The sequence below is a fragment of the Schistocerca piceifrons genome, chromosome 8 (assembly GCF_021461385.2).
Source record: "Schistocerca piceifrons isolate TAMUIC-IGC-003096 chromosome 8, iqSchPice1.1, whole genome shotgun sequence".
Classification (NCBI taxonomy): domain Eukaryota; kingdom Metazoa; phylum Arthropoda; class Insecta; order Orthoptera; family Acrididae; genus Schistocerca; species Schistocerca piceifrons.
Window position 1 is genome coordinate 15,976,738 of NC_060145.1, and position 22,496 is coordinate 15,999,233.

General features: G+C 41.2%; 1 protein-coding gene across 1 annotated transcript in view; it reads right to left on the minus strand.

Moving 5' to 3' along the window:
• Window positions 1-4,938: 4,938 nt before the first annotated feature.
• Window positions 4,939-22,496, minus strand: part of LOC124711986 (UDP-glycosyltransferase UGT5-like) — a 94,185-nt gene continuing 76,627 nt past the window's right edge. The window contains exon 6 of the mRNA XM_047242271.1: window positions 4,939-5,329. Coding sequence (XP_047098227.1) covers window positions 5,020-5,329 — 310 coding nt within the window. The 3' untranslated portion in view covers window positions 4,939-5,019. The remainder of the gene's footprint in view (window positions 5,330-22,496) is intronic.

A 22,496-nucleotide genomic window follows, 5' to 3' on the forward strand; every position in this document is an offset into this window, starting at 1 on the left:
TAATTGTTTCTCTTTCCCTCTGTCGTCTATTTCGATATCTATCATTTAGTCATCTGTGCGACAATCTAGAGAAGGAACTACAGTGAAGTCTTCCACTGTTAAATTCCACTGTTAAACAGCTTTGGAAAAAGACATTTAGTATTTCGGCCTTTAGTCTGTCATCCTCTTTTTTAGTACCATTTTGGTCACAGAGTGTCTGGACATTTTGTTTTGACCCACATACCGTTTTGACATAAGACCAAAATTTCTTACGATTTTCTGCGAAGTCATTACATAGAACTTTACTTTCGAATTCATTGAGCGCCTCTCGCATAGCCCTCCTCACACTTCATTTCGCTTCGGGTAATTTTTGTTTTTCCGCAAGGCTTTGGCTATTTTTATGTTTGCTGTGAAGTTCCCTTTGCTTCCGCAGCAGTTTTCTAATTTGGTTGTTATACCATGGTGGCTCTTTTCCATCTCTTACGATCTTGCTTGGCACATACTCATCTAACGCATATTGTACGATGGTTTTGAACTTTGTCCACTGATCCTCAACACTATCTGTATTTGAGACAAAAATTTTGTGTTGAGCCGTCAGGTACTCTGAAAGCTGCTTTTTGTCACTTTTTCCAAACAGAAAAGTCTTCCTACCTTTTTTAATATTTCTATTTACGGCTAAATCATCGCTGCAGTAACCGTCAATAAGCAAAATTGGCGCGTTCGGGGGACTGAGAATCCGCATTTCTCGACCCCACCGGGTGACTGTGTTGTTTTCGGTGTCCAGTCACGGAACAATCGGTGCAATGTTCCTTGATATCACAGTGACTGCCGAACGGTGCGTGAAGGTTTTGGAAGACGATTTGATCCCCACTATCCAAAGTGGCTCTGATTTCGACAAGATGTGGTTCGTGCAAGACGGAGCTCGACCACATCGAAGCAGGAGAGTGTTTGATGTCCTAGAGGAGCACTTTGGCGACCCCATTCTGGCTCTGGGGTACCCAGAGGCCACTGACATAGGCTTCAAAAATGGTTCAAATGGCTCTGAGCACTATGGGACTTAACATCTGCAGCCATCAGTCCCCTAGAACTTAGAACTACTTAAACCTAACTAACCTAAGAACATGACACGCATTCATGCCCGAGGCAGGATTCGAACCTGCGACCGTAGCAGCCGCGCGGTTCCGGACTGAAGCGCCTAGAACCGCTCTGCCACCGCGGCCGGCGCCATAGGCTTCCATTGGTCGCCATATTCTCCCTATCTGAACACATGCGACTCCTTTTTGTGCAAGTATATTAAAGACAAAGCGTGCAGCAGTAACTCCAAAACCATTGCTGAGCTGAAAACAGCCATTCAGGATGTCATCGACAGCATCCCTGTTCCGACACTTCAGCGGCTCATGCAAAATTTCGCTATTCGTCTGCGCCACACCATCGCCAATGACGTCATAACCTAAATTCGAATATTTTTAGTGACGTTTAAGTGTTGAATCAAGTGTGTGCATGCCATAGTTTGTAACTAATTTACGTCTTTTTCGTATATTTCAATAATTGTCACCCTGCATATTCAGTGTATGGAAAAGTGTTATGTACTGTCAGGTGATTCAAATTCGGGAAAAATTCACACACATTGATCAGCTATTCCCTGAATTGTAAATATTTCAATGATTTCTCCTTGATCTCTGTAACTCCATTGACTAGGTCTATTATGTTTCAACGCTCGTTTCATCATACATGACTAACTATTGTATTTTCAACATTGCAGCACGGTCAGCAATAGTAATCATCTAATATATAAGAAACTATCACCCTCGATTGTGGTAATGAAACCAACCTTTACCTAGGTTTCAGCGCAAGTAATGAGCGTTCTTCAGAAGATATACCTGAATCTATAATATGTCTAAGAGGGCATGATCTAGAAATAAAACTAAAACAGCCTGAATAGGCGTAGTCACATTTTGAAAATGCAGTACATAAGTACTAAGTCAACACCAATACTTAAGCTCTGGCGTGCGCCTCGTCTCCATGGCTGCCGCGCGGTGGGTTTCGGGAGCTCACGTGAGCTGTGTAATGAATAATAAATACCCATATAGCAGATTTGGATTAATGTCAATATAACAGGAAATAGTGTACCTCTTATCTGGGAATTAGTGATAACAATTCACGTATGGCGCTATAAATGCTTGGCAAAATGAAATGATCAGTAGTTAAAAAATTTTCATTGGGCGACCACATTAGTTATAGTGATGCAAATAGTTATGTAAGACATATTTAGTGCAATAATGGAGCATTTAGGATTATTGAATCAATCTGTAGAGTTTTGAGGAATTGTAAAATAATTGCTTAATTCAAGGTATAAATCGTATATTTTGTTCTCATATTCCATTTCGCTAGTGTTAAAGTCTCACGTGAATAAGTTGTGAATTTCTTCCTTAACTTTCGTGCGTGTTGACCACGTGAGTCATAAGCTAGAGTGATAGTAGCATGGACAGCAGGAAGCTCGATGAAAGGACGGCATACCAAAGAGGTAGCTGGCATTCGACTAGTTTTTTTTCTTGTCTTTGCTGTAGCGAGTTATAAAAGATTAACCAGTAGAAAATATGCGGTTAAAGGTCCATACAAACCATTGAAAGTGAAGATTTTTGGTAACTGAATGTAAGACAAAGTTTGTAAAATATTTACCATACCATATCAATTAAGATAGATTGATGTTGCATGATGTTTCTGTAGGGGCAGTTTGCCACCAGAGCCAATAGGGTATTTTCTGTGATACGTTGCAACTTTCAGCATGTGAACACGAATCGAATGTTCCTCATCTTCATTTTTTATGCTGTGCGATAATTTTTTCCTATTATTCTTTTTCGTCTGTGGCTACAAAGGTTTTTAGGGCGGAGATGTATGGGATCCGTGATCCCACGAACATAGATATTAGTACCCAACACCCAGAATGGTGGTCGTGCGGAGTACTGGGTCAATGGCGGATGTGCCGAGTGAGTAGTAATACGGTAAATTCACCGGAGTATGACAAATGAGCGCGTCCCCCAGATCGTCGTGGGGTGGACCCTCACCGATACCGATTAGCGAGTGATATGACACCAGAAGTGACGAGTGCCGAGTTACGTGTTTCGCGTCAACCGCGTCGGCCAGCAACAACCATGGATTGCAGTCAAGATTATTGTTAGTGTTGACCATCATCATTGCGTGTGACCAAGTACTTAAAATCAGCAACCGATAAAAGATATAACCGTAATTAAACGTGTACGGCGAAGGTAGCAACTGCCTCAAAATTTGTGTGTTAGTAGAAAATACATATCAGTTTGTATATCGCAAAAAAATGGTTCAAATGGCTCTGAGCACTATGGGACTTAACATCTGTGGTCATCAGTCCCCTAGAACTTAGAACTACTTAAACCTAACTAACCTAAGGACATCACACACATCCATGCCCGAGGCAGGATTCGAACCTGCGACCGTAGCGGTCACGCGGTTCCAAACTGAAGCGCCTAGAACCGCACGGCCACACCGGCCGGCTGTATATCGCAACCTTTATGGTCTTTAATAATAAACAAACCTTCAATCATTAACTATTCCGTCTCAGAACAGCCGCACTCAGTTGAAATACCCCCGAAACCACAGCAGAAAAGCCGATGGGCTTTCATCCAGTAAGCACACGGTCATATAGTCATAATAATTAACTGTTTGGTGGCTTCGGTAAATCACACAAGACCCAATAAAGGACATAATGGGGGTGTTTCAAGGCACTGAGTTGATATTTCATCATGTAGCAGTTTTCAATCGGTTACCGTTTAGAGCTACTATTCAATAGTTATCTTCGTGGTCATATTTTCGGTTTGTGAAGATATTGCTAACTGAGAGAAGAAAAAGTATATCAATGAGAAGCCCAAAAGCGTTAGTTTGTAAGACGCGAGTACTCGATCTGCTATGGGTTCACTCGTGAACCAACAGTGCATAGTCAAATTTAGCTTTGTACCGTGATCATCACATATTCATGAGCTCGTGTGCTATTGAAAGTTATCTGTTGTACATAAAATCGATATTACTGATATTAGCAGCCCATTTGAAATGGATTCATCTCTGTGATTTTCGTTCACATACCATGTTCAGCCTCATTGATTTGTAGATGTCGCATCGTGGAGATGTGAGAATTAAAAGAAGCCCATGTATTTGACAAGATTCCGTCTGCGCCCTCAGTTCACATTGCGTCGTAGGAAAATTCATTTAAACACCCATCCCGCCTTTTATCACGTATACCTCGTCAAGAATTTTTCTGATCGCCATTAGTGGAATTAATGAATTTAAACACGCTGTCCCTTTGAGTGTTGCCCAAATTGTAAAACTACCATTTGGCTGAGAAAACGTAATTGAATGGAAGGACTGCAAAGACCCTTTCCAAATTATTAGTTTAGCTGTCAGTATGCTCCATGGGTCACACTTGTGACGTCACACTTAGGTGAGTCACTTTTACAGTTCTAGTACACTTCCACGTAAATATACGGAAACATTAAATATTGAAATACGCAGAAACAGTGTTACAGAACAACGTTCATTTCATATTTTGTTGTGAACTGGCTTTTGGATGTGTAGGCCAACTTTCAGACAAGACTTAAGCTGTCTGATGACAGCTTAGAAAGCTGAAAGCCATCCGAGCTGAGCCAGAGAGACGAGTGGTGAAGCACAAACGCAGCAATGGAGGTGCCCTGACGTCAGCGTATTGAGTATCGAGCGTGTTGTGCTCAGTGAAATATGGACAGAGAGTGAAGCATTAGCTCTGCAGTTAACTAGAGTAGTAAGTCATTAAACACACGTTAACAATGAGTTATCTTTTATTGTTGTAACAAGCTTGTGTGGCTGATTTAATTGTGAAACGATCTGTGGGTGAATAAACGATTATTAAGTGGATAAGGTTTTACTGTCCAATGTTGAACAGTTAAACTCGACAGCCATATAAACTCATTTTATTGGGCAATATACAAACTGGGAAATATACAAATCAGATTTATACAAGTGATAAATAAAACGCCGTCAGTCTCTCTTGGTGGACTTGCTACTAGTCCTCTTAGCTTTGGATCCACCAGCAGTCCGCTTCAGTAGCCGCAGTACGGCCCTGATTGCGATCCCCACCGCTAGGAGCAGCACCACCGCCGCGGTTACCAGCACGGCGACGACATCTAGCAGCAAGTACTGGTACCAGGCGAGGTCCAGCGCCGCGGACCTGAGGTGCGGCGCCCCCTGGTGCCTGATCACGTACTCTGTCCAGTAGACAGCCTCGTCCAGCGGCTTCATCGGGCGGTCGTTGAAGATCCTTGACAGCCGCTGGGCGTTCTCTCGGTACCTGCGCACCGAGCGTCAAGAGTTACACAAAGATCGGTGCTCAAATGAACAGCAGTTGCTGACGCTGGTTTATGTAGTTTGTTCACATTGTCCTGATCAAAGGCTTTATAGTCCTGGGTCGGCTGAAGTCATTCGACTTTGGGCCACGAGTGTTTTCCGCCTGGGTGCTGCCAACATTGGCGATCTAACAATGTGCTATGTGAATGCACCATACACATCAGGGAGTGATTATCATGCCACTCTGAGTCAGCAAATACATATGTGAGGAAAGCAGAACCTGTTTCCTCTGAACACTGACCTTTCCCACATCGCTCTATCTCTTGGGTTTCAATAACCAGAGCTCTCTTCCCCCATCACCCTCTCCCCTACTCAGCCAGAGAACCCAGTCAGGATGTCATGAATGAAATATAGGCGAACAGCAATCGAGAGGGGTGACTTTCTGCTTCATCAGGCGTTCTAATGGATGCAACAGAATACACTCCTTCCATTAATGGGTGTACTCCTTCTGGAGTACACCGAATGTATTTTTTATGGCTTACATTCTGCAAAAATGCTTAGATTGTGTCTTTTCGGATTATTTAACTTTTGACTAGTATGATTCTACTCCTGATTCTGTCCTCTCTTGTGGTATTGTTTTCATCTGTGCATCCCAGTAATCTCTTTCGCAAATCCTGTTCCTTATCTATTACCATCTTCACTCTCTAGGGCTCATTTTAGAAGCAAGTTATCATCTACATCTACATCTACATGGCTACTCTGCAATTCACATTTAAGTGCTTGGCAGAGGGTTGATCGAACCACAATCACACTATCTCTCTACCATTCCACACCCGAACAGCGCGCGGGAAAAACGAACACCTAAACCTTTCTGTTCGAGCTCTGATTTCTCTTATTATATTTTGATGATCATTCCTACCTATGTAGGTTGGGCTCAACAAAATATTTTCGCATTCGGAAGAGAAAGTTGGTGACTGAAATTTCGTAAACAGATCTCAAAAATGGTTCAAATGGCTCTGAGCACTATGGGACTCAACTGCTGAGGTCATTAGTCCCCTAGAACATAGAACTAGTTAAACCTAACTAACCTAAGGACATCACAAACATCCATGCCCGAGGCAGGATTCGAACCTGCGACCGTAGCGGTCTTGCGGTTCCAGACTGCAGCGCCTTTAACTGCACGGCCACTTCGGCCGGCAAACAGATCTCGCCGCGACGAAAAACGTCTTTGCTTTAATGACTTCCATGCCAACTCGCATACCATATCTGCCACACTCTCTCCCCTATTACGTGATAATACAAAACGAGCCGCCCTTTTTTGCACCCTTTCAATGTCCTCTGTCAGTCCCACCTGGTAAGGATCCCACACCACGCAGCAATATTCTAACAGAGACGAACGAGTGTAGTGTAAGCTGTCTCTTTAGTGGACTTGTTGCATCTTCTAAGTGTCCTGCCAATGAAACGCAACCTTTGGCTCGCATTCCCCACAATATTATCTATGTGGTCTTTCCAGCTGAAGTTGTTCGTATTTTTAACACCCAGGTACTTAGTTGAATTGACAGCCTCGAGAATTGTACTATTTATCGAGTAACCTAATTCCAACGGATTTCTTTTGGAACTCGTGTGGATCACCTCACACTTTTCGTTATTTAGCGTCAACTGCCACCTGCCACACCATACAGAAATCTTTTCTAAATAGCTTTGCAACTGATACTGGTCTTCGGATGACCTTACTAGACGGTAAATTACAGCATCATCTGCGAACAACCTATGAGAACTGCTCAGATTGTCACTCAGGTCATTTATATAGATCGGGAACAACAGAGGTCCCAGGACGCTTCCCTGGGGAACACCTGATATCACTTCAGTTTTACTCGATGATTTGCCATCTATTACTACGAACTGCGACCTTCCTGACAGGAAATCACGAATCCAGTCGCACAACAGAGACGATACCCCGTAGACCAGCACCTTGATTAGAAGTCGCTTGTGAGGAACAGTGTCAAAAGCTTTCCGGAAATCTAGAAATACGGAATCAACTTGAGATCCCCTGTCGATAGCGGCCATTACTTCGTGCCCTCTGGTAATTGACCCCTATTGACTCTTTTCAGCTATTCGTCTGAATTCTTCTTTAGTTAGTACCTGAACTTTAATATTTTTCAAGAGCATCACATTTAAGGTGCTTCGATTTGCATTTCTCAGATTCAAAAGCACCTCAGTCATCACATAAGGCCTTGCACCTACAACTCTGGACGACAAATGGCTACAAGACAAGGGCGCCCATTGGAGTTAGGAATCTGGGTATCTTCAGTGCCTGACAAAAGAAGGTGAAGGGCCCAGAAGGAGAGAAGAAAACGAAATGAAATTTCATGGGTTGATAGGAGAGGTGATTATAAAACAGGGTCAGGTTGATAAAGAAAAAAAAAACTGGCTGGTGTGATCTCATTTATCAGTATAGTGCTGACCCCTTCTGGATAGGAAACATGCAGTAGTTCGTTTGGAAACCGTGCCATACGGCCTTTACACCCTCTCTTCATGTAAGCTGTCCCATAACTATTCAAATTGGTCCTTGATATCCTACGTACTGACACTGGGATTGACATCCAAGCTGGTCCCTCACATCTTCTATTGGGGACTGATCTTGGGTGTTGCTGAACACGGGAGTATCTCAACATCAGGCAGCCAGTTCAGTGCGTCACGTGGCGTGTGTCAACGAGAATTGTCCTCTTGAAAAATGGCATCACCATACTGTCAGATGGGCACGCATCAGAGTTCCCTCAGTCTCTACCAGCTGTGGGCTGAAGTCTTACCCAATGGTTTCCCACACCATGACCCCAGTAGTAGCACCGCTGTGCCTCTCCAAATCATTGGAAGAATATGACTCCTCCCCAAATTGCCACCACACTCATTGAGAACGGTGAGCCACAGTAGTGCAGAACCGTGATTCATAACGGAAAACAATGTGGCACCATTCACTGGCAGTCCATGCTTTCTGGTTGTGTCATCAGTCCAAACACAACTGTTTCATATCAGCGCACACTCCGCTGCAGAGTGAAATTCTCATTCTGGAAACATCCCCCAGGCTGTGGCTAAGCCATGTCTCCGCAGTATCCTTTCTTTCAGGAGTACTAGTTCTGCAAGGTTCGCTGAAGAGCTTCTGTAAAGTTTGGAAGGTAGGAGACGAGATACTGGCAGAAGTAAAGCTGTGAGTACCGGGCGTGAGTCGTGCTTCGGTAGCTCAGATGGTAGAGCACTTGCCCGTGAAAGGCAAAGGTCCCGAGTTCGAGTCTCGGTCGGGCACACAGTTTTAATCTGCCAGGAAGTTTCATGTCAGCGCACACTCCGCTGCAGAGTGAAAATCTCATTCTGACGACTGTTCAAGTCATGTTGCTAATTGTAGCCTACACACGGGGCAGTAATTCCCTGCCCAGCTGTTGCTAGTCTCTGGCAGATGATATGGGATGACACAGAATAAAGGAGGGACTATACTTGTTCTTGGATGACAGGTACAGTATTAGCAGTGTACTTGTTGACACAGTCTCGCCGTTTAAATATCTGAGCGTAACATTGCAAGGCGGCACGAACTGGAACGGGCGTGTGAAGATTGTTGCAGAGAAGGCGAGTGGTCGACTTGGGTTCATCGGGAGAATTTTAGGAAACTGTGGTTCATGTGTAGAGGAGACCTCACGTAGGACACTGGTGCGGTCTATTCTTGAGTATTGCTCGAATGTTTGGGACCCGCAACAGATAGGGTTAAAGGAAGACGTCGTAACTGTTCAGAGGCAGGGTACTAGGTTTGTTACTGGTGGGTTCGAACCACACTAAGTATTACGGAGATGCTTTGAAAACTGAAATGTAAATCCTTGGAGGGAAGGCGACGTTCTTTTCGTGGGACACTATGGAGAAAATTTACAGAACCGGAGTTTGAAGCCGACGGCAGAATGATTCTGCTGCCGGGAACGTACGTTTCACGTAAGGACTACGATGAAGATATTAGAATTATGGCTCATATGGAGGTGTATAGATAGTCACTCTACCGGGTGTTACAAAAAGGTACGGCCAAACTTTCAGGAAACATTCCTCACACACAAAGAAAGAAAATATGTTATGTGGACATGTGTCCGGAACCGCTTACTTTCCATGTTGGTGCTCATTTTACTATTTCTCTTCAAATTACATTAATCATGGAATGGAAACACACAGCAATAGAACGTACCAGCGAGACTTCAAACACTTGGTTGCAGGAAATGTTCAAAATGTCCTCCGTTATCGAGGATACATGCATCCACCTTCCGTCGCATGGAATCCCGGATGCGCTGAAGCAGTCCTGGAGAATGGCGTATTGTATCACAGCCGTCCACAATACTAGCACGAAGAGCCTCTACATTTGGTACCGGGGTTGCGTAGACAAGAGCTCTCAAATGCCCCCATAAATGAAAGTCAAGAGGGTTGAGGTCAAGAGAGCGTGGAGGCCATGGAATTGGTCCGCCTCTACCAATCTATCGGTCACCGAATCTGTTGTTGAGAAGGGTACGTACACTTCGACTGAAATGTGCAGGAGCTTCATTGTGCATGAACCCCATGTTGTGTCGTATTTGTAAAGGCACATGTTCTAGCAGCACAGGTAGAGTATCCCGTATGAAATCATGATAACGTGCTCCATTGAGCGTAGGTGGAAGAACATGGGGCCCAATCGAGACATCACCAACAATGCCTGCCCAAACGTTCACAGAAAATCTGTGTTGATGACGTGATTGCACAATTGCGTGCGGATTCTCGTCAGCCCACACATGTTGATTGTGAAAATTTACAATTTGATCACGTTGGAATGAAGCCTCATCCGTAAAGAGAACATTTGCATTGAAACGAGGATTGACACATTGTTGGATGAACCACTCGCAGAAGTGTATCCGTGGAGGCCAATCAGCTGCTGATAGTACCTGCACACGCTGTACACGGTACGGAAACAAATGGTTCTCCCGTAGCACTCTCCATACAGTGACGTGGTCAACGTTACCTTGTACAGCAGCTACTTCTCTGACGCTGACATTAGGGTTATCGTCAACTGCACGAAGAATTGCCTCGTCCATTGCAGGTGTCCTCGTCGTTCTAGGTCTTCCCCAGTCGCGAGTTATAGGCTGGAATGTTCTGTGCTCCATAAGACGCCGATCAATTGCTTCGAACGCCTTCCTGTCGGGACACCTTCGTTCTGGAAATCTGTCTCGATACAAACGTACCGCACCACGGCTATTTCCCCGTGCTAATCCATACATCAAATGGGCATCTGCCAACTCCGCATTTGTAAACATTGCTCTGACTTCAAAACCACGTTCGTGATGAACACTAACCTGTTGATGCTACGTACTGATGTGCTTGATGCTAGTACTGTAGAGCAATGAGTCGCATGTCAACACAAGCACCGAAGTCAACATTACCTTCCTTCAATAGGGCCAACTGGCGGTGAATCGAGGAAGTACAGTACATATTGACGAAACTAAAATGAGCAATGAGTCGCATGTCAACACAAGCACCGAAGTCAACATTACCTTCCTTCAATAGGGCCAACTGGCGGTGAATCGAGGAAGTACAGTACATATTGACGAAACTAAAATGAGCTCTAACATGGAAATTAAGCGTTTCCGGACACATGTCCACATAACATCTTTTCTTTATTTGTGTGTGAGGAATGTTTCCTGAAAGTTTGGCCATACCTTTTTGTAACACCCTGTATTTGCAAGTGGAACAGGGAACGAAATGACTAGTAGTGGAACAGGATACCCTCCACCACGCGTCGGAAGGTGGAGTGTGAAGTATGTATATAACTGTAGTTGAATACGTAGACATATATGTGAAGAGGTTATTAAGTGCTCACTTCACAATGCGGCCATTCTACCTTGTGATGGCCACATATGGCCGACCAGAAACTTGACAACGAATACGCTAGCCGCCACGTTCCCATGCGGTCCATCATGTCTGAATGCTCCCTCCCTAAAAACTACCTGGCTATTGCATTATCTGACCACAGTAATGGTACTTGAATTACTTAACCATTACGGCACCTCATTTCAGCCTCTCGATACCAAAAATATTCTACTGTGTTTCTGTAAAATAGTTAACATATTTCTGTGACAACATTCAGATCTGATTTCATTAATGTAGAGGCACTTCGATTCATTGATATGTCTATATTGCAATGATATTATTGTTATGTGTATTCTTTCTTTTGTCACTATGATCATTGACGTACTTGTAACTCTGATTTTTGGGCGCGTAAGCGGTTATTAGAGAGTCGAGCTTTGCTCGTCATGTTAAAAAGACGCAAATTGTATTCAGTTTATGAAATGTTAACTTTAACAGTGAGGAAGATATTTTCAAGTATGTTTTATATTGTGAAGTGATGTTTCGGAACGAGTTACGTGATATTGCAACAAAAATAATAAAAAAGAAGTGTAACTTAAATTTGGAGTGCTAATTACTTTTTTACATCATCATTGTCCTAACTTGCAAAAGTTTAATCTTCAAGAATGGTTTATGAAACACATCTATAAAACTTTTGAATATCGCAGAATAACACCTAGGCCTCTTTGCTTCCGAGCTTGGAATTATCGCTACCTAGATTTTCGACGATTGAGCCATGAGTTCACAACGAGACCAACGTGGGAAACACGAAAAGATGAGTGCCTAGTTCATCCATTATTTCAAGAAATGACTTTTTTAACTGTGCTCTAATGACACCTGCCACATAATATAACTTTGTTGTTGCCCGAAAATGCAATATTTAGCAGCGTGAGCAACACTACAATCGTAATTAATTTTTGACCTTTGTTGTGGTAGGGTTGTTAGACCACCCAGTCAAATGGAAACGACATCCAATAAGAACCCTTTCAACCCTGTTTTTCATTTTCAACATGCTGGATGTCAATAGGCAGTAACTTACTATGATTCAATGAATCTGTAAAACCGTCAGAGTTGAGTACGAAGTTGTTTTCATTTAAATAACGACCATTTTCGGACTTAAGTCCATCATCAAGTCATCCAGCAGCACAGAGTGTACCATGTTACAATTTACACATACAGTACGTACAGTCAAACAAAGTGCAAATGCATTTGACAACATGATTAAGTACCACGTAAGTCCTACCATATTGTGCACATGCTGGCAACATTCCTCACATGAGTGGCTAAATACAAGATATTATTTGTGAACAACGGTCAAGTGCTGTGTGCAGGAAAACAATGTCACGTGAGTACTGAACACCATTAGGCAAACTCAGGTTGGTGGCAGTGAAAGGACTGTGCCATAGTGAGGTATTTTATCGTCATACATAGTTGTTATTTGTAAAATAAAACAAAAAATCTCACCATGGCATAGACCATTCAGTGCCCCCAACCTGAGTTTACTTAACAATGTTCAGTGCTCACGTATCACTGTCCGCATGCAAACGGCGCTGGACGGTCGTAGCCAAACAGCACCTCGCACTTAGCCCCTCATGCAATCAATGTGGCCAGCGTACACACAGTGTGGCAGGACCTATGTCGTATGTAATCATCTTAACAAATGCATTTGTACTTTAGTTGACCTTATGTATTGTAAATTTAAATTGTAACATGGTGCATTCTGTTCTGCAGAGTAGCTTGATAATGGACTAAAGTTCGAAACTGATAGCCATTTTAAAAAACCAAAATCTTTGAGGGTTTTAGAATTTCATTCAAACTCTGTTAGGTTCTGGTAAAGGTCACAAGAATATGCAGCGTCTTCTTGTCCTTCACCAGTGCTCACTCACCACGTGGCTATGTTCACGCCCCTTATGTATCTTACCAGGCCTGGTAACAACAGTAATGCACTTCTGTGGCCGTTCTACCTGCGATAGAGAACTGAAACTCTAAGTAACTTACATAGTCTCTGGTAGCATGTACGTGAACAAAACGTATGGTTTTGGATAGGGTCCGCCTTTAGCAAAACACAATTTTGTTTTTTAACCCAAACATGTTTCACTGCAGTTGCAGCACCTTCCAGGGCTTTTACTTTTCATCTGTTGAAGATAAAGAGTGTCCTTTGTTGTTTGTATACATGTAGCTATTAGTTTTTAAATCGTAGTTACAGATATCTGGAAAAAAACACATAAATTACGAATTCATACCTTTTTACCACATGGTGTGGTTTTTCTGATGTGTTGTGTTTCTACAGTAACCGTTTTGTTGCACAGTTTGTCATCTGCAACCACTTATACCTTAAAATAGATAAATTGTTTAAGCCAAAATTACGATTTGGAAACTTATTTCTATGCCTGAAATTATTTAATTCTATGTGTGTGTGTGAGTGTGCCTATTAACATAATGATTCACTTACATTTTCCTTTTAATCATCTTCATGACTATAGAACAGTATATATTGAGTTGCCACTGTCACTGTCACTGTAACTGTTTCACTGCTTTATCAGCTGTAAAAACAAACATGGCGGGCAGCGGAACAATTGAAGGTGTAAAAACAAGATGGCTGACAGTGGAACAGTTGAAGGCGTTCCTGGTGGTTGTTCTGAATCTTTGAGAGGTGTCGAGGGGGGGGGAGGGGAGGTTTCTTTCTTTCGTGTGTGTGTGTGTGTGTGTCTGTGTGTGTGTGTGTGTGTGTGTGTGTGTGTGTGTGTGTGTGTGAAAATGGAGAGAGAGAGAGAGAGAGGGAGAGAGAGAGGGAGAGAGAGAGTAAGAGTAAGAGAGTGAGTGTGGCAGAAGGTTCTAGGATTTTTTTTTTGTGTGTGTGAAAAGGGAGAGAAAGAGAGAGAGAGGGGGGGGTGTTTGTGTGTGTGTGTGTGTGTGTGTGTGTGTGTGTGTGTGTGTGTGTGCGCGCATGTGAAAATGGAGAGAGAGAGGGAGGGAGAGTAAGAGTAAGAGAGTGAGTGTGACAGTAAGTTTTAGGATTTTTTGTGTGTGTGTGAAAAGGGGGAAAAGAGAGAGAGAGAGACAGAGAGAGAGAGAGAGAGAGAGAGGGGTGTTTGTGTGTGTGTGTGTGTGTGTGTGTGTGTGTGTGTTTGTGGGGTGGGGGGTGGGGGTGAGAGCTCTATTGGTTGGTCTTGTCTAATAATTCTTTGAGGGCAGAGAACAGAGCTGTATATTCATTTATCACTTGTTTGCCTTCCACTATGGCTTTTTGTATCTGGTAATTTTCTTCAATTATTAGTTTTTGTGGGGGACTGTTGCTGCATTTGAGAATTTTCAAATCCGTGTTGATGTTTGTTGGGTTATGTTTCTTGTCCATGAAGTGTTCAGTAAATGTGGAATGACAGCTGCTACTTTTTAATGCTCTTTTGTGTTCTGTGTATCTGGTATCAAAGTTTCTGCTTGTCTGCCCTATATAAACTGCTTTGCAGTCCTGGTATGTTAGATGGTAAATACCAGATGTGTTGTGTTTGTCTGTGCTTGTGTTGGTTCTCCTTAGTTTTCTCTGTGTCGAGTTGTCTGTCCTGTAGGCTATTTTTACCCCTTGTGTTTTGCTAAAGGCGGACCCTATCCAAGAACATACGTATCGTTAAAGCAAACACGGAAGAAAAGAGCTTCAACACCAAGATGATTATTACGTGAACAAAGTTACACTGGCATCCAGCTGTGTCTTCCAGGAGCTCAACCTCTCCTGTCAGAGAGTCTAGGTTCTGAACAGGGCCTTCAACTAACGCCATTGAACAGAAACTGTAGGCAGATCTCACTATACTTCCCATGCCATACAGTGGTTTGCGGAGTATAAATGGATATGTTGTTGTTGCTGTCTTCAGTCCTGAGACTCGTTTGAAGCAGCTCTCCATGCTACTCTATCCTGTGCAAGCTTCTTCATCTCTCAGTACTTACTGCAACCTACATGCTTCTGAATCTGCTTAGTGTATTCATCTCTTGGTCTCCCTCTACGATTTTTACCCTCCACGCTGCCCTCCATTGCTAAATTTGTGATCCCTTCACGCCCCAGAACATGTCCTACTAACCAGTCCCTTATTCTAGTCAAGTTGTGCCACAAACTCCTCTTCTCCCCAATCCTATTCAATACCTCCTCTTTAGTTATATGATCTACCCACCTTATCTTTCGCATTCTTCTGTAGCACCACATTTCGAAAGCTTCTATTCTCTTCTCGTCCAAACTATTTATCGTCCATGTTTCACTTCCATAAATGGCTACACTGCTTACAAATACTTTCAGAAACGACTTCCTAACATTTAACTTTATACTCGGTGTTAACAAATTTCTCTTCTTCAGAAACGCTTTCCTTGCCATTGCCAGTCTACATTTTATATCCTCTCTACTTCGACCATCATCAGTTATTTTGCTCCCCAAATAGGAAAACTCTTTTACCACTTTAAGTGTCTCATTTCCTAATCTAATTCCCTCAGCATCACCCGACTTAATTCGACTACATTCCATTATCCTCGTTTTGCTTTTGTTGATGTTCATCTTATATCCTCCTTTCAAGACACTTTCCATTCCGTTCAGCTGCTCTTCCAAGTCCTTTGCTGTCTCTGACAGAATTACAATGTTATCGGCGAACCTCAAAGTTTTTATTTCTTCTCCATGGATTATAATACCACTCCGAATTTTTCTTTTGTTTCCATTACTGCTTGTTCAGTATACAGATTGAATAACATCGGGGATAGGCTACAACTCTGTCTCACTCCCTTCCCAACCGCTGCTTCCCTTTCATGTCCCTCGACTCTTATAACTGCCATGTGGTTTCTGTACAAGTTATAAATGGCCTTTCGCTCCCTCTATTTTACCCCTGCCATCTTTAGAATTTGAAAGAGAGTATGTAAGTAGGCTGTTTATGTTTACTTATTGGTAACGCCACATAGCGCTCTGTGTGAGAATCACTGGCTGTGCTGTGTGCAGTCTGTGGCTAGTTTGCATTGTTGTCTGCCATTGTAGTGTTGGGCAGCTGGATGTGAACAGCGCATAGCGTTGCGCAGTTGGAGGTGAGCCGCCAGCGGTGGTGGATGTGGGGAGAGAGATGGCGGAGTTTTGAAATTTTTAAAACTGGATGTCATGAACTGCTATGTATATTATGAGTTTTCAACATTATTAAGGTAAATACACTGTTTGTTCTCTATTAAAATCTTTCATTTGTTAACTATGCCTATCAGTAGTTAGTGCCTTCAGTAGTTAGAATCTTTTATTTAGCTGGCAGTAGTGGCACTCGCTGTATTGCAGTAGTTCGAGTAACGAAGATTTTTGTGATGTAAGTGATTTGTGAAAGGTATAGGTTAGTGGTAGTCAGGGCCATTCTTTTGTAGGGATTTTTGAAAGTCAGATTGCGTTGCGCAAAAAAATATTGTGTGTCAGTTTAAGCACAGTCTTGTATAATTGTTCTAAGGGACCGTTTCATATGTCACCCCTAAGCCTAGGGTACCTCACTGGAATCTTCTGATTTTTTTCTTGTAGTTTGTGTAATTAGTGTAGCTTTTGTTTATTACTAGCGCGTAATTATAGAGAGAATTTTCTTTGTAGTTGTAGTTTTTCGTTGTTGTATAGTAAAACAGTTGTGACATGCAAGTAGATTTGCAGCAAGTATTTCGCAGCTGCTCTTGCAATTAACTAGATATTATTTTTAGTGCTATGTTAATGTGTTCCCCTATTTTTGCTCTTCAAATTGTGTTTTTCTGTGTTGTCGTGTGAAATATTGTGACAATAATGGCGTGTGAAAAACGTAACACTAGGCTCCAAAGTAAACTGAGAAATGACAGCGAAGACGAAAGCAGTGTGTTAGCGCCACCGTGTAATGAATTAACTAATATTCAAAGTAGTAATTTGCTAATTGAGCATAGGGAAATGGAGCGGGTGGCAAATAATGGTGTAGACAGTGAAACAAGTAGTGAACAGGGAAGCATTATCAATCGATCGGTCGGCAACACCTCGCCTCAGGAATACGAAATGACAGGACACAATCTAGCAAATACCGCAGATCCAGGTTTTGGGTCCTCACCGTTCTCTCAAATAAGTCAAGGCACATTTTCTGCTCGTCAAAATGTAAATGTTGCCGGTGCAAATGCAGTGCCGAAAAGCTTAGAGGAACCGATTCCAGACACTAACACATTATTATTGCAATTAATGCAGCAAATGAAACAAAATCAGAAACAAACACAGCAACAGTTAGACACAATGGAACAAAATCTTCAAAAGTTAGACACAATGGAACAAAATCAGAGACAAACACAGCAAAAGCTTCAAAGTTAGACACAATGGAACAAAATCTTCAAAACTTAGACTCAATGGAACAACACCAGAAACAAACACACCAACAGTTAGACGCAATGGAACAAAATCTTCAAAAGTTAGACACCACACTTGAACAAACACGTGAAGATTTAACTACTGAGTTACATAAAATCGAATCGAAATGTCAAAAAGTCTGTAATGACGTAAAAACACAAATTTGTGAGCATTTTCAACCTATTTTTTCGCGGCATGAAAATGCATTACAGAATCACGAAGCAGCCATAAAAGAACTGCAAACTATTGTTCATGAAAATCATGAGACCCTGCAAGCTAAAATTGACTCAGTTGCATCTACCGATTCGGTTACGCAACTTGCAAAAACTCAGGAAAACTTAAAGGACACAGTAGATACTCTGAAAATTGGTTCAGAAAGACACATGGAGGAAATTAGTTAATTATCAGAGAAAGTAGTTGAACTTTTGGATCAGCTAATTAATTTATCTACGAAGGTAAATGATAATCTGAATGACACAAAACCGGTAGTCTTTAATGACACAGAAGAGTGCGAATAAATTAGGAAATTCAAACAAAATCAGAATCAAATTAATACGCAACACCAAATAGAAATCCGGGAAGTACAAGATCAGCTGACACAGGTAATACAAGAATTACGTATTTCAGAGGACACTCGCGCCCCAATGCGGGAAGAGGGACATAGAAATACGGAACAGCCACAAAACAATAACACAGCGCATTTCGGAAATTATGAAAGAAATTGGCAAGGTGCACCGAATTTTGAAATGGAACCGCCGAAACGACGTAACAATGATCGATATGCGACTCGCCGACATGATGATTTGACTATAAGCTGTTCATTACTACACGTAAATTCAAAACATTTAAGAATTCTGGCAACGACATTCATCCACAAGCATGGCTCCATCAATTCTCTCACTGTTTTCCTCCCAACTGGTCGTTAGAACACAGATTAGAATTTATGTGTGGCTACTTAGAGAATGAACCAGCTGTAAGAATGCGATCGGTCATTCACGATTGTCACAGTGAAGGAGAAAGTTACCATACCTTCCTCTCAGCATATTGGTCTCAAGCTACACAGGACCGAGTAAAACATAGCATCATGATGATGAAACACTTTGAACAATCTGTATTTTCCAGTCTTGTCAAATATTTTGAAGACATGTTGCATAAGAATCAGTATCTTTCAAACCCATACAGCCCCTCAGAACTCATCCGCATTTGCTTAATCAAATTGCCTGAACATTTACGACATATTATTTTAGTAGGACGTTGCAAAGACGACATTGAATCTTTTCAGGGACTGTTACAAGAACTGGAAATTGACACTGACAATCGCGGAACGCGAAAACAGGAGTACAACAATTACAGGTCACATCTGTCACAATTCTGCGATGAAAGAAATAATAACTGGACATGACAAGGCTATTCTCACAACACAAATCGTGACCAAAACAGACATCACCCATATGACAACCGTTGGCAGAGTAGTAATAATTACAGGGAAAGATCACCTCTCCGGGGTAATGACTATCACAGAGACAATCATAGAAACAGACAATATGGTAACCAGAACTATTATTATCAAGGGAGACTGAATAATTTCAGAAGCAACAGTTCAGCGCGCAGTTACGATTCAGGGAGAAATTCTTCACCACGTGACCGACAAGAAAGAAACTATGGAATCTACTGACATGACGACAGACAATATGATCGTAACGACAGACTTGAATTGCATCAGAACTGGCAGGATTCAAACAGAGCAGGGCCCTCTCGACAAGGTGAATTTGTAGAAGTTAGGTCTCCAAAATCCCAATAACGATGCGCGCCAACAAAGAGACAGACAATGGCTCGCACAGGAGGCAGCCGCGTGCGCCAGCTGGCTCAGAGAAAAATAACATAGATGCTAACCTTGAGAAAAATTCCAGTATTCTTTACCGACAGATACCACACGATGATTCATTTGAAGCTGGAGCTCTGCATAGTAGCAAGAGTAAAGGCTTGCACCACATTTCACATGTAAAACCGTTTATTGAAAGATAATCTGCTTTTTAACTTAGTCTTTGCCATAAAATTTTTCACTTCACATTTCTAGTATGTTTTGTTAGACTTAAGAAACTGTTAACATGCAACAATGTTCTAAAGTTAACTATCCATTCAAGAACCTAGGGAACTTAGACAAGTAATTACGAATGCATTGTTATAGTGAACAGACGACACAGTGTTGTTATTTGTACATTCTTCCTTGTTAGTTGCACGGTTATGTAACGAATATATCGCTCACATACTTAGAACATTTACCAGTACTGCTAATGAGATTTTAATGCAACATTTTGGCTTACTTGAAAATACATTCTGGATTTAAAATACTTTCTGTGAGATACCAGATGACACAGTGGTTAGTTTATGTGACAGCTACACGATTTTATCATGACGCAACTAATGAGTGACAATATACAATGTTGCTTTTCAAGTGTTTCTGTTTTATATGTGCACAGTTTTTCTGTATTATTCTGGAACGTAAAACATGTTTTAGTAGTAACTTTTGTGGTATAGCTACAATGAGACAGCCTTTTCTGTAGCACAACAATACGTTACAGCACAGTACTTTCTTCATCACGGCAATAAATGTAATAACTAAGATATCTATACCCAAAGCATTTCACTTTTGTTTATCATGAGGTAAGTACATTGGCTTCTGCAGAACTTAGCTTTCGGAGGACAATAACTACGACACTTCCACAGAGATTATCTTACAGCAAGACGCATATTTAGCGCTACAGGACACGTATTTGAGTGATTAATTTTGTACTTAAAACATTGATTTTTTTAAAGATATTTGAAGTACAATGATACAAAGGTTTTCCGTGATACATTTCATTCCATCGCTGTAATCTGTAACACCTGAGGGTATAATTACATTAATCCTCAGGGGGTACACGCTTACTTTGTGTACCATGTGTTTGCCAAGCCCTAGCTAATATGGTATTTGCTTATACAAATTTACACATCAGTACCATATTTCTCTAACACACAAATTACACAGCTATCTGATCAATTAACTGAGAGATAAACATTTTTTTTACTACATCAGTGACACATGTTTACGCAATTACACAGCTGGATACCTTCACACTTATGAAATTGTATTTTGTCTGTACTTTGTGAAATGTTCATATTTTTTTGGAACCATTGTGATATTATTAGAGCTTTGAATGATATATTTGGTATGGGATCATGATTTTTAAAGTACGTTTGAGGTAGATGACACTATTGAAATGAGCAGAGAATTTTTTTTAGGTTTTGAAATTATTGCAGAAAGCTACGACGATTTTGAGATTTGACTGAGGTGTTATGATGTTATTTTTACGATGACGATGTGTATTATGCTGTTGAGGTATGTTTATGATCAATAAGCTGATGCTATATGAGGAATTTGATTATGCTATGTATTTATTATGATGAAATATTGAAGGGTCGTCGCAAGATTGACGTGTCGACGAATATATATATGTGTAATAAGGTAAGGAGTAATGAATAGTGGTTAGGGACTCTGACTTGTGTAAAAGGATGTTGGAAACCAAGAATCGTACTTTAAGAGTTATGAAATGTGTGTAAATGCGTGAATGTATCACAATGCCGGCGAAAATTTTTTTGACACTGTTATATTTATAGGATTTTGTTTCTACACATTTGTAACGCAAATTTTCGACCTGTAAAATTTTTTATATGAGACTCGCACTGTAGCGGAAACTGCTGTCGTAAATATTTCGGTAAGAAACCTAAGTGACCTTGATGTAATGCGTTGTGGCGCCCAGCTGGGCCAGCCTCCTGGAGAAAAAGCCATTAGGTGGAGAAAAAAAGAGGCCATTAACCTCGCTTCTGACATTCCTTTGTAGAAAGCATCGCAAATACGACACGCTCATTACTTGGAAACATATCGTACTTTCTGATATTTACTGAAATGCCTAATGAAATGACAAGAAATAGTTTGTCTACACACATGATTATGACTACTGTCTTTCTAGATGAGAGATTTTTTTACTACTTATGAAATGCCACATGGCTATTGAACGATGTTCTTATGCTTTGCTTTGTACATAGTTGCTTATTTCATTTGATATCTAGTTTCTAGCTGCACTGCAGCATTGGTTAAAATAAAATTTTGTAGATGTACTAATCTAAATATTTTCTGTCTACAGATCGAGTAAATAATAATTTTTTTCAAAAAAATGAGGGAGCACAAAAAGACATTTACCTTCACAGGAACTGCATTCATAATTTTCTTTTCAAGTACTTGGTAATTTATTTTGTAGAATAAGTTGTGGTGCACCACTTTAATTACATAGACATTAAGATGTGAATATACATTTCCCTTGTCTGCATTGTTGTCTTTAGTGTAATATTTTTTCTGCTTAAGCTATGTCATGTTTAGATATACGTTAGTGCATTTGCTGCTGCTGTTTGCCAGGCATAGTGCTACTAAATTTCACTTTGTATTACTCTGTTAAGCTAGTTTTACTACTGATTTATTTTTCTTGTTGCTGCACATTGGCTCATATTAGTTGTAATGTTGCATTGCTTGGTAATTTAGATTTACTGTAGCTTGCTTTGCAAATTTCCATTTTATTTGTCACTGCTGTTTGTGTTAATTGTTTTGTGCTGCTGCATTGCCTCGTCCCTTAGTTTAGCATCTGAGCTCAGTAGATTTAAGTTAGCTTAAGAGGGGGTAGACTATATAAGCGAATGAGTTTTGATGAATTGGAAGAAATGCATTGAGAAGCTATAAGAAAATGGTTTGGCCAAAAAAAGTAGTGCACAGTGTAGAAAAACTATTTTTGAAAGAGGATGTGAACAGAATACAGAAAGCATGCTTGGATAGGATTTTTTTTTTGGCTGGAGCAAATGTTGAAATACGAGGGACGACATATGGAATGAAGTTTTGTGT